At 50.0% G+C, this 13,291-nt stretch overlaps 1 protein-coding gene across 7 annotated transcripts in view; it reads left to right on the top strand.

Moving 5' to 3' along the window:
- LOC117081478 (short transient receptor potential channel 2) overlaps positions 1–4,840 on the top strand; it is a 29,569-nt gene extending 24,729 nt beyond the window's left edge. For all 7 annotated transcript variants that reach the window (XM_033207471.1, XM_033207474.1, XM_033207475.1 and 4 more), the window contains exons 9-10: positions 2,192–2,307; positions 2,872–4,840. In XM_033207471.1, the coding sequence (XP_033063362.1) occupies positions 2,192–2,307; positions 2,872–3,101 (346 nt within the window). In that variant the 3' untranslated portion in view covers positions 3,102–4,840. The remainder of the gene's footprint in view (positions 1–2,191; positions 2,308–2,871) is intronic.
- Positions 4,841–13,291: the final 8,451 nt, after the last annotated feature.

Below are 13,291 nucleotides of genomic sequence, written 5' to 3'. Positions count from 1 at the left end.
ACATCATTAGCCATCACAGAAATGCCAATCAAAACCCCACAATGATTATTTCACACCTGCTAGGATGGATGTAATAAAAAAGATGGACAGTAACAAGTGTTGGCAAAGATATGGAGAAATTGAAACTCTCATACATATTGCCAGTAGGAATGTAAATTAGTGCAGCTGATTGGAAAACAGTTTGGCAGTTTTTCAAAATGTTTATATGGAGTTACCATATGACCTAGCAGTTCAGCTCCTAGGTGTATACTTCCAAAGAATTGATAACAGGTGTTCACACAGAAACTTACAGGCAAATGTTCAGAGCAACATTATTAATAATAGCCCAGAACGCAGTGGCTCAAGCCTGTAATCCCAGCACTTTGGGAAGCTGAGACGGGCGGATCATGAGGTCAGGAGATCGAGACCATCCGGGCTAACACGGTGAAACCCCGTCTCTACTAAAAAATACAAAAAATTAGCCGGGCGAGGTGGCGGGCGCCTGTAGTCCCAGCTACTCGGGAGGCTGAGGCAGGAGAATGGCGTAAACCCGGGAGGCGGAGCTTGCAGTGAGCTGAGATCTGGCCACTTCACTCCAGCCTAGGCAACAGAGCAAGACTCCGTCTCAAAAAAAATAAAATAAAATAATAGCCCAGAAATTGAAACAACCCAAGTGTCTATCAGCTGATAAATAAAATGTGGTATATCTATGCTGTGGAATATTACTCTGCCATAAAAAAGGAATATAGTACTGATACCTGCTCTAACATGGATGAACCTTGAAACCATACTAAGTGTAAGAAGTCAGTCACAAAAAACCATATAGTATATGATTTCATGTCCAGAATAGGCAATTCTAAACCACTAAAGTAGATTAGCAGTTGCCAGAGTCTGGTTCAGGCTTTCTTTTCTTTTCTTTCCTTTTTTTTTTTTTTTTTTTTTTTTGAGACAAAGTGTTGTTCTGTAACCCAGGCTGGAGTGCAGTGGCACAATCTTGGCTCACTGCAACCTCCACCTCCTAGTCCAAGCCATTCTCCTGCCTCAGCCACCCAAGAAGCAGGGACTATAGGCGTACACCACCACACCCAGGTAATTTTTGTGTTTTCAGTAGAGATGGGGTTTTGCCATGTTGGCCAGGGTGATCTTGAACGCCTGACCTCAGGTGATCCATCTGCCTTGGCTTCCCAAAATTCTGGGATTACAGGCATGAGCCACTGCGCCCAGCCTGGGTTCTGGGTTTCTTTTGGGGGTAGTGAAAATGTTCTGGAATTACATGGTTGTGGTTACAGAACTCTGTCAATACAGGGTTTTGAACTGAATGTATATATATATAAACAACTGAAAATTAACGGAGTTGTGCTTTCTCACCCAGTCTGGAGTGCAATGGCATGATCTCGGCTCACTGCAACCTCAGCCTCCCAGGTTCAAGCTGTTCTCCTGCCGCAGCCTCCCAAGCTGGGTCTACAGGTGCACGTCACCACACCCAGCTAATTTTTGTTTTTTGTTTGTTTGTTTGTTTGAGATGGAATTTTGCTCTTGTTGCCCAGACTGGAGTGCAATGGGGCAATCTCAGCTCACCTCATCCTCTGCCTCCCGAGTTCAAGTGATTCTCCTGCCTCAGCCTCTTGAGTAGCTGGGATTACAGGCGCCCGCCACCACGCCCAGCTAATTTTTGTATTTTTAGTAGAGACAGGGTTTCTTCGTGTTGGTCAGGCTGGTCTCAAACTCCCAACCTCAGGTGATCCCCCCACCTCGGCCTCCCAAAATGGTGGGATTACAGGCGTAAGCCACTGCGTCCGGCCTAATTTTTGTATTTTTAGTAGAGACAGGCAAATGTTGGCCAGGCTGGTCTCAAACTCCTGACCTCAGGTGATCCGCCTGCCTTCGCCTCCCAGAGTGCTGGGATTACAGGCTTGAGCCACCACACCTGGCCTTGAATTTATATTTTTAAAGAGTGAGTTTTATGGTATGTGTACTATATTTCAATTAAAAAATAATAACCCAAGGGCAATAATGGAATCTCTGTTCTCAGATGTTCAAAGGTTAAATGTCTTCCCTCACGTCTGGTACATCAGGTGGGAAAACCAGGACCCCAACCCAGAGTTGCTAGGTCTACATTAACTCTTCTGCATTATTTTTGCTCTGACTCCAGGCTCCTTCAGCCCTTATGGCCTCTTACTAATAGCTGGTCTTTACCTGTTCTTTCTCACAGGCCTTTATCCAACTCTAATTCTCGGCCAAACAGGAGGGAGACAGCAAGAGCAAGGCAAAAAAAACAGGCCCAAAGAAGTGGTGACCAGGATAGTGGACTGTGCCCAATTTGTGCAGGTAAGATGCTTGTGCACAGGGAGTTGTTGTATGACAACTGGGCATTCCTTGAGGGAGGAATAGGAGATCTGAGAGTACTGCCAAGAAACATTTGAATTTGGAGTGCTGGCTTCTGTCATCTCTGCAGCTGCAAGGTGTGGAACTGTATTTTTAGTCAAGTGTAATTCAAGACAAGTGTGTACTGAGCACCTGTCCACACTGTGCCAGCTAAGCTGAGGAAGGGACATGGGCCCTGCCCTCTGGAGAAGCATGAAACCAAACAATGTAAAACGCAATCAGAGAGGGCATAGAATTTCCTTCGTAACTTTTTCCTATATGTCCAAATGCTGGTTGCTGTTTCAGTCTCTGTTCAAATGGTTCTTCTTTGCCAAGTGTTCTCTTATCTGCCCAGATCATCTTTCCCAACTAAGCTTCTGCAGGATTCTCTGATTCCCTTGGACTTAGCACTTCTCACTGTCTGCTGTGTATCAATGTTATTTGTCTTCATAGCTTATCCAGACTTCTTAGGGTGACATCCTGCCTGGGAGCAGGCCATTTTGTTTACCTCCTTCTCTCCCTAAATAGGCTCCTTCAGGATTGAGATTCTTCCCCAGCATGCTGCTACTTGTGGAGAGACCTCCCCACCTCACCCGGCTTCTCCCTCATCATCTTCGTCCCAGTCTGTACTGTGGGTGTCCTCCCCAGAAAGTTCACGCCCTGTCTCCTGGGTTCAGTGCCCTATCTGCCAGTTGCAGTTCTCAGCAAGAGAAATAGAAGAGCATGCCAGTATATGTGGGGACTTCCCTCAAGCATGAGCCATGAGGTCCTGTGGTTTTGCCCCACCCTCTATGACTGAGATGGGGACTGAATCGCTTGAGAGCTGAGAAAGGCTGATGAGGCCGAAGCTCCCTCTCTCCTCCTCTCCACTCATTCCCTCAGGACTCTGCCTGAGGGCACCTCTATGCCTAGCCTGATCCCCATTCCCAGTTGTCAAGGCTTCTGTGACCATGGCATGTGTTTCTCCTAAGGCCAGCTCTGTTCTTTTCCCCCTTGGAAGTCTCCTTGGCACTTTTGGGCCTTGGGACACCATCCAAAATGTCTTTCCCTCTGTGAGTGGTGCACATTCTCATGCCCATTTTCCTGAAAGGAAAACCGAGGCCCAGTGAAGAGCAAATGCTGCCTGACAGATAAAATCCTGTGGTGTGCTGGGAATGTGCGTATGGGTTTTGAGCACGAGGCTGACATCCAGCATCCCATGAACTGAGCTCTCAGTCTCCTTTGTGGGCTCCTGTCCTGGGTATAATCAGGTAATGGTGATGCTATGTGACACTAAGCAAGTTATTTATTTTAGCATCCAGAATTAACTGAGAGAAAAAAATCTCCCAACCTCCCGCTCACAGAACTGTGATAGGGACCAAATTGGTTAATGAGTAAGGAGTAGTTCTAGGCTTGGCTGTGGAACCTTGGGCAGATCCCATTCCTCATCTACACAAGGAGGTGGTTGAACCAGAGGATGTCAAAGATTCCCTCAAGCTGTGATATTCCAAATTCTGTTCCCACCTCCTTTGAGCAAATATGTCTTCTCTCCCCTTTCCCAGAAGATTTCACTCTGTGGTACTAACACCAGTTCCCCTGGTCCCCAGGATATAGAGCAGAGGGGGAGCAGCTGGTCCTGCAAAGAGAGGGCCCAGGGCGGGGTTTTGAATAGATAGGAAAGAGGATGCTAGGCACAGTCAGGGAAAAGACTGAGCAGGAGTTCAGTCCTTCGGTCCCTGCCAGCACAGGTGCCTGCATAGGTGGGCACAACCACAGACCCCATCACGGTAAGAAGCCTGCTCCCCTACCTTCTCCCATTCTGCTCCCATTTCTGCCCATGAATAAAACAAAAAATTGGCCCAGAGGCACTGCAGGGGCATCCTAGCTGCCAAGCAGGTGGCAGACGTCACTATGTAGGTGGGAGAAGAGCCCCTGGAACCCTGAGCTTGGACCCAGAAGAAAGAGCAGTGTGGATGGGGCCAGGCCTAGTAGAAGAGAGGGACAAGGCAGTGCCAAGGGGGAGAAAGGTCCCCCAAAGCAGGGGAGGGCAAAGCGGGAGGGTTGGTGAAGAAAGAGGATATTGGGATTCTGCTGGGGCCCTGGTCAGAACTGAGGGGCTTGACAAAAACCCAGTTCAAAACTCACACAAAACCCTCCTGTGTGGACATGTCTGGGCCTGCCTGTGGGAGAGGCTCTGGGACTTTGAGAGGGAAGAGCATCTGGGAAATTAAGTCAGCAAGAGGGGAGCTGGGTCTGAATAGATCCTGTGCACCTGTATTGGGGTTAGGCTGCCAGGGCAGCCCACCCCTGCTTTAATCTACCCTTGCTCAAGGTAGCCCTGCTGTTGGGGGGCTCCTGTGAGGGTGGAAGTCAAGCTGAGAAAGGGGCCCCCAGTCAAACTCAGCTGAGGAAGGGGCCCCCATTCTCTCCCCAGTGGGGGAAGAAAAGAAAGCCCCCACTGTACAGTCTTGATTTTCCTAACCTGAGAATCTACACAATAAAATGATGAATAAGACAATATTTGCCAGTGTGTGTTTGGGACAAGGAAGAATATAATGGTGGCTGGATATAGAGGGTTAAGTGCTAGAACATGGAAGGGTGAAAGAGGCCCCATCACAAAGAGGGTTGAAACTCAGGGTCCTAGCCTCTCCACTCCTTCATCTACCAACAGCCTAACTGAACTGAGATCATGAACAGGAAGCTCAGGTTCCCACCTCCACTCCTGGCTGCCATCCAGGAGGGCCAGCTGGGCCTTGTTCAGCAGCTGCTGGAGTCAAAGGTTAAGGCCACAAGCAGTGGGCCAGGTAGGCCCTGCACAATGTGGAAGAGGCCGAGGAGCGCTCCTGGAAGGAAGCACTCAACCTGGACATACACCTGGGCCATGAGGCCATCACCGATGTGCTGTTGGCCAGTGTCAAGTTTGATTTCCGCCAGATCCATGAGGCCCTGCTAGTGGCAGTGGACACAAACCAGCCAGCAGTGGTGTATCGCCTGCTGGCCCACCTGGAACAGGAGAAGGGTCACAAAGTAGACACCAGGTCTTTCTCACTGGCTTTCTTTGACTCATTAATTGATGGCTCCCGCTTTGCACCTGGTGTGACTCCCCTCACCCTGTCCTGCCAGAAGGACCTGTACGAGATAGCACAGCTGCTTATGGACCAGGGCCACACCATTGCCTGGCCCCACCTGGTCTCCTGTGCCTGCCTCGAGTGCAGCAACCCCCGCCGCTATGACCTGCTTAAATTCTCTCTGTCCCGCATCAACACCTACCGTGGCATTGCCAGCAAGGCCCACCTCTCACTGGCCAGTGAGGATGCCATGCTGGCTGCCTTCCGGCTTAGCCGTGAGCTCAGGCACCTTGCACACAGCCTGAATTTAAGGTTGGTTTCTCATACTTTCCTCTTCCCCTGGTGCCCCATGTCTGTTCTTCCACCGGAGCATGGTTGGGCCTGTGGTGGGTGTTCTGGGAAACTTGGAAGTCACAAAAAGAGGACGAGGCCTGGCCTCTGTTCTCAGGAAACCTCTAGTTTGACGGGGAGTCAAGAATTCCCCCAAGAGAATTTCATTCTAATGGCAGAGAACAGCCACTCCAGAGGGGCCTAGTCTTATGGGGGAGGCACAGCCCCACTCCAGGGGAGCCCTGGGTCTGTCTGAGGGAGGAGAGAGAACAGAAACAACTAGAAAAATAACTGGACAGACTTGGAGATGACGTTCAGTAGAATACATCACGTTTAAATACCTGCTAGGTGTTCCCACCCAGAGCGTGGTGTGTTGCGGATCTCAAGCATATGATCACAGCAGGGAAAAGTCAGAGACAGGGGACAAGGTGCTCCCAGTACGCTTGTCTTCATTCAGTGCCGCTGTGAATGGTGCTAACAGGGCTTCCAAAGCCCAGAAAACAGGTCAGGAAAGCCACAGCTGTTGTGTTCAGGGAGGACTCCTTGGAAGAAGTAACATTAAGCTGAGCTACGCAAGTGGGTGGTTACATACAAGTGAAGAGGAGCAGGGAGGGTATTTGAGATAGGGCTGCAGTCCACGCAAAGGCTCTCAGGTAGTGAAAATATACATGGTGATGAGTGAGGGGGAGACACTGCAGGAAGGACTGAGAATGCATGAAGAGGAGCCTGGAGGCAGGGACTAGTAAGGGTCCTGGAATGCCGCCAGTCCAGTATGTCCATCCCTCATCCCCTGATGGCTCCTGTGTGTCAAGCTAGACTATCCCCATCCCCAAGATGACCATTAGGTGGGGAAACCAACACGAATGTTAAAATACAGGGCTAAGGAGGTTGTACCCAGGGTGGTGGAAGGATAGGAGAATGAAAAGCCCCCACTGCACAGCTAGCAGGAAAGGGCAGTCCTTTCCAAAGGACTTTCCCTCCATTCTCATAGCAGCCTAAGAGACAGGCATAGCAGGAAGTATCATCCCCACTTTATAGCAGAGAAGCTGAGGCCTGGGAAGGGGAAGTACCTTGCCCAAATGTGATACCACCTGAGGACAGTGCTGGGACTCAGACCTCACCTCCTGAAAGCCATCCCTGGATGCTCTCTAGGGTGAGGGCCTCAAGTAAAACCCAGGATATAATGGATAAATTGGAGCCAAGGACCGCCTTAGGCCAGGCACGGTGACTCACGCTTCTAACCCCAGCACTTTGGGAGGCTGAGACAGGAGGATGAGGAGGACAGGAGTTCGAGACCAGCCTGGGCAACATAGCAAGATCTCATCTCTATTTTTTTTTTTTTTTTTTTTTTTTGGAGACAGTTTCACTCTTGTCGCCCAGGCTGGAGTGCAGTGGTGCGATCTCAGCTCACTGCAACCTCTACCTCCGGGGTTCAAACGATTCTCCTGTCTCAGCCTCCCGAGTAGCTGGGATTATGTGCCCGCCACCACGCCCAGCTAATTTTTGTGTTATTAGTAGAGATGAGGCTTCACCTTGTTGGCCAGGCTGGTCTTGAACTCCTGACCTCAGGTGATCTGCCCACCTCAGCCTCCCAAAGTGTTGGGATTTCAGGTGTGAGCCACCACGCCCACCTATTTTTTAAAAATAATAACTGGCCACGCGTGGTGGCTCATGCCTATAATCTCAGCACTTTGGGAGGCCAAGGCAGGTGGATCACCTGAGGTCAGGAGTTCGAGACTAGCCTGGCCAACATGGTGAAACCCCATCTCTACTAATAACACAAAAAAATCAGCTGAGTAGGCCAGGCACTGTAGGTGGCTCACGCCTGTAATCCCAGCACTTTGGGAGGCCGAGGGGGGTGGGTCATGAGGTCAGAAGATGGAGACTATCCTGGCTAACACAGTGAAACCCCATCTCTACTAAAAATACAAAAAATTAGCTGGGCATGGTGGTGGCGCCTGTAGACCCAGCTACTCGGGAGGCTGAGGCAGGAGAATGGCATGAACTCAGGAGGCGCAGAGCTTGCAGTGAGCCGAGATCGCACCACTGCACTCCAGCCTGGGCAATAGAGCGAGACTCTGTCTCAAAGGAAAAAAAAAAAATCAGCTAGCGTGGTGGCGCATGCCTGTAGTCTCAACTACTCGGGAGGCTGAGGCAGGAGAATCACTTGAACCCGGGAGGCAGAGATTGCAGTGAGCCGAGATCATGCCATTGCACTCAAGATCGTGCCACTGCACTCCAGCCTGGGTGACAAGAGTGAAACTCTGTCTCAAAAATAATAATAATAATAATAATAAATAAGAACTGCCTTATTCATTTCTGCATCTCCTAAAATTGCCAACGTGAGTTCTCTTATAAGGTAAGTGTTCCAATAAATTAAATGAGCATATGAAGGGTGTAAGGAGTAGGTGTAAAAATGGGACAAGAAACAGATTAGAAGAGGAAGGAAAAGAGACAGAAAAAATGACAGAGGGGTTTGGGTTGAAGTGACTTAGTGATGAGGTAGCAATAGCACTAGATAAGCAAAGTGACCCAGGAGGTACCTCATTAGAGCAAGAAGGATGGGTGAGGTGGCAAAGAAGAAAGAAATCAATGCCCTAGTGACACCAGACGTAGGAGATGATGGTGCAAGGGCAGGACAGAGGTGGCCCAGGCCCACTATTGGTGGGCGTGGGGGGTAGGGAGGAGTGGGCTGATTGAATGGGGTTGGGTCCACAGGGTGGTAGGCACACACGGACCTGCTTCCCTAAGCCTGAGTACATTGCCCTGGAGTCACTGAGCCAGGACTATGGCTTTGAGCTGCTGGGCATGTGCCAGAACCAGAGCGAGGTCACTGCAGTGTTCAACAACCTGGCCGAGGACAGCGAGACTGAGCCTGAGGCTGAGGGCCTGGGCCTAGCCTTTGAGGAAGGCATCCCCAACCTGGCGAGGCTGCAACTGGCCGTCAACTACAACCAGAAGCGGGTCAGCTGGGCCATAGCTATATCCCCTCCCTGTCCTTTTCTCTTGCCCTGCCACCTCTAGGTCTCCCTGACCCAGCCCTAAGCAACTCCTTTTCCTGCCCTCAAGACCCTCCCAGGCCTTGGTCCTGAGCACCCTTCTGTCTAGACCCTTGGCCCTGTGGGTCCCCTCCCTTCTTACCTTCAATCTAAGCCTGTAACCTCTCCCCAGCCCTTGAAAGACCCATTACCCACCAAGACCTCACCTTCAGACCAGGACATCTGGTCTTAGACAGCTTTATCTCTGACCTGCTGAGTTACTTGAATCCAGTCTTTCTGTTCAATTCCAGTACATCACTCTATAAAGCAAGATAAGACTAGGTCTCTCAGGCCTTAAATATCCCCCAAAAGATTCCATTATTTCCTGTCTCCTCAGACATCCTCCCCTCTAAGCTAAAGACAGGCTCCTTGTTTAGCCTCCCCCAACCCATTGCTCCTCACTCTCATCCACCCTCAACATCCACCAGGAACTTAACCAAAAACCTTCCTTCATAATGGCTCCCCTGGCCCTGTCTCCCAATACAGCAAACCCTGGTTTCCCTCTTCTGCCTTCCTCAAGACCATCTAGGCTAATGTCCCATATCTCTAAGAAGGCCAGGGACCCTGGGGATTCTGGGTCTTGGATCCCCAGTTCTACCCACCACTGTCTAACTTAGACTCAAGAATGTAGGGTCCAGAGAGTTCAGGAAAATCTTTGAGTTTAGTTTTCCCTCCATAAACCAAGGCCTAGAGAGTGATGGGTCTGCCCATGGTCACATGACAAGCAAGTTGCTGATGTGGGGAGAAATGAAGGATTGTTCGATCTCTGTGGCAAGGAAGGAAGGGCTGTGTACCCAACTGGCTCCCCCATCCTCCTCCTTGCCTGGTGGCCTCCCCGTCTGCTTATGCCCCATCTCTGCTTAGTTTGTAGCACACCCCATCTGCCAGCAAGTCCTGTCCTCCATCTGGTGTGGGAACCTGGCTGGCTGGCGTGGAAACACCACCATCTGGAAGCTCTATGTTTCCTTCCTCATCTTCCTCACCATGCCCTTCCTCTGCCTTGGCTGCTGGCTGGCACCAAAGTCCCGGTACTAAGAATAAGATTAATGATAACTGTCACTTATTGAGCACTTGTTTTATGAGGCCCTGGGCTAGACACCTGGTGAATATAACTTTGCGTGAATGTTTCCGTTAAGTAGCTGGCAGTGCAGCCCCGAGGAAGGCAGACATTCTGCTTCAGTGGTATAGGGAAGCAACCTGAGGCACAGGGAAGGGCAATGCTCTTTTTGTCAAAAGTACACAGGAAATAGTGGAGTCAGGATTTAAACCGAAGTCTCTCTGCCTCCAAAACCTTAATCCTATTAACAGCCCTATACTCTCCTAAAGAGAGGCCTACCCCGACTACAAATTCCATGGGAGCCCTTCATCCAACCAATATGTCCTTGAGACCCAACTGTGAGCCAAGCATGGTGCCTGGCACTGGGGTTATGAAGAAGAGCCCTGTTCCTGCTGAGCAGGTGAGGAACAGGGAGAGGGATGTTCCAGGAAGCAGGAGCAGTATGTGTGAAGGCCTGGGAGAGGGAGAACCCAAAGTGTTAGAGAAACTGAAAGGAGTTAGATCAAGAGTGGTGGAGAAGCACGCAGGGGCCAGATCTCACAGAGCCTTATAAGCCACAGAGGATAGGAGCCATTGTAGGATTAATGAGGCGAGTCCCCCATCAGTCTTGTGTTTCAGAAAGTGCCTTCTAGTAGGGGTGTGAAAGGTGGGCTGGGGGTGCAGGGCAGGAGTTAGAGAGACTGGGGTGAGAGGACAAGCACATAGAGATGTCTCATATTCCCGGCCTGGGTGACCGGGTCATTTTATGAGGTGGGAACATAGAAGAAGATGGAAGAGCAAGATAGGATAGAAGATGATGAATTTCTTTCTTTCTTTCTTTATTTTTATTTATTTATTTATTTTTGAGATGGAGTCTTGCTCTGTCGCCCTGGCTGGAGTGCAGTGGCAGGATCTCTGCTCACTGCAACCTCTGCCTCCCGGGTTCAAGCAATTCTCCTGCCTCAGCCTCCTGAGTAGCTGAGATTACAGGTGCCCACCACCATGCCCAGCTATTTTTTTGTATTTTTGGTAGAGATGGGGTTTCACTATGTTGGTCAGGCTGGTCTTGAACTCCTGACCTCGTGATCCGCCCACCTCGGCCTCCCCAAGTGCTGGGATTACAGGCATAAGCCACCGCGCCCGGCCCATGAATTTATTTATTTATTTTTTATTTTATTTTATTTTTTTTTTGAGACGGAGTCTTGCTCTGCCGCCCAGGCTGGAGTGCAGTGGCCGGCTCTCAGCTCACTGCAAGCTCCGCCTCCCGGGTTCACGCCATTCTCCTGTCTCAGCCTCCCGAGTAGCTGGGACTACAGGCGCCCGCCTCGTCGCCCGGCTAGTTTTTTGTATTTTTTAGTAGAGACGGGGTTTCACCGTATTAGCCAGGATGGTCTCGATCTCCTGACCTTGTGATCCGCCCGTCTCGGCCTCCCAAAGTGCTGGGATTACAGGCTTGAGCCACCGCGCCCGGCCAAATTTATTTTTTAACGTGGTTGAGTTTGAAGAGCCTGTGGGGCCTCCCAGGGAAAGTTACTTTACCTCTGTGAGCTTCAGTTCTTGAAAAAAAAAAAAAAAAACCGGGAATATTAATGTCTACCTCATATGGTTGGAAAGGAGATGACAGATATGAGTCTACGGCCTGATATGTAACACATTCTCAATGTATGTCTGAATAGTGCGTGACTGAATCTGAGAAAGGGGAGTCACGTGGGTGGAGCAGTCTAGAAGGGCTTGCAGGAGCGAGAGACACCCAGGACTGAGAGCCCTACTCCCCCTCCTTCCCTTGGAAGCTGGGCCGCCTGCTAAAGATCCTAGTACTGAAGTTCCTGCTGCACTCCGCCTCCTGTCTGTGGTTCCTCATCTTCCTGCTGGGAGAGTCCCTGGTCGTGGAGACACAGCTGAGCACCTTCTGTGGCCGCAGCCAGAGTGTCTGGGAGACTTCACTACACGTGATTTGGGTCACAGGTATACGTGTAGGACCCTTTATTTGTGGCAGTGTCCCTTAGGGGCCCCCCTTCCTGTCCTTCACAATAAGCACCCCAACAGGGGGATCCTGCTTTGTAGATGACCCCTGAACATATAACCAGAACCCTCTGGGCTGTAACACAGTACAGGGCCCTTTCCCTCACACCTAGTCGGGGACCTAGCCCTGTGGTAGACTCCCTGAGCAAGGACCCCTTCTTCCCCTTCCCTGGCATCAGTCACTACCTACCCTGGAGGTTTCTGTCCTCTCACAAATAAGACCCTGGTCCACAGTGCGAGGTGGGAGCATACATTGGTGTCATGGCAGCCCCCAGATACTGCAAGACAGGCTCTCCTGGAGGTCATGGAGCAGAAAGTCTCACAGACCAAATGAAAGGATTCAAATCATACAGCAAGTTAAATCGGTAAGTGGTGTAATTATGATGGTGTTGTAATGAGGATCAGAGTTGAGGTTTGAGTGGCTGGGGTTAGGGGGGTGGTGCAATGGACAGAAGGTACCTGGAGCCAGGCATGGTGGCTCATGCCTGTAATCTCAGCTACTCAAGAGGTTGAGGTGGGAGGATTGCTTGAGGCCAGAAATTCAAGACCAGCCTGGGTAACATAGAGAGACTCTATCCCTTAAAAATAAAAGAAGATTGGCCAGGTGCAGTGGCTCACGCCTGTAATCCTAGCAGTTTGGGAGGCCGAGGCGATCAGATTGCCTGACCTCAGGAGTTCGAGACCAGCCCAGGGAATATGGTGAAACCCCGTCTGTACTAAAATACAAAAAATTAGCCAGGCATGGCAGCGTGCATCTGTAATCCCAGCTACTCAGGAGGTTGAGGCAGGAAAACTGCTTGAACCCGGGAGGCGGAGATTGCAGTGAGCCGAGATTGCGCCACTGCACTCCAACCTGGGTGACAGAGCGAGACTCTGTCTCCAAACTAAAATAAAATAAAATAAAATAAAAAATAATAGTAATAAAAGAAGATACCTTGGCCCAAGACTTGATCTATGGGAGAAACACAGTGACAGGTATGTTTGGCCACAGCTGTAGCTTGCCAATTATCCTGTGAGCTGCTATTACTTTTATATGCATTATTTGGGCAGAGGGCATGTGGAAAGAGAACGGCTGGTGCTAGTGAGTAGCTGATTTAAGATCTCATGAATACTGAGGGCCTCATATGCTTCAAGCATATTCAGTGTATCATGAATATTTAGAGTCTGTCCATCTCTTTCTATGTATGTTCACACACATACTCTACTAACTTTATTTGTTCAACATGTCACCAAAGTAACTAGCCTATACTTAACACATAAGTTTCATCCATTCCATTGGTTTTCTTTTCTTCTATAGCAGAACTGAGTATTCACAAACAATTTAGCAAATGCAGTTTACCAGAATCCCCAGAGCTTCAGCCAGCCTCTGGCCTGTCAGCTCAGCAGGCCAAATTGGTGGCGCCTTCCTCGGCTGTCCTCCTCTCATTTAGCTCTGGCTTGGTTAGTGAACTCCAGAGCCACCAGTATACCAAGTC

The sequence above is a fragment of the Trachypithecus francoisi genome, unplaced genomic scaffold (genome assembly GCF_009764315.1).
Source record: "Trachypithecus francoisi isolate TF-2019V2 unplaced genomic scaffold, Tfra_2.0 Lachesis_group8, whole genome shotgun sequence".
In the NCBI taxonomy this organism is placed as follows: Eukaryota; Metazoa; Chordata; class Mammalia; order Primates; family Cercopithecidae; genus Trachypithecus; species Trachypithecus francoisi.
This window is presented reverse-complemented; position numbering and strand designations above follow the sequence as displayed.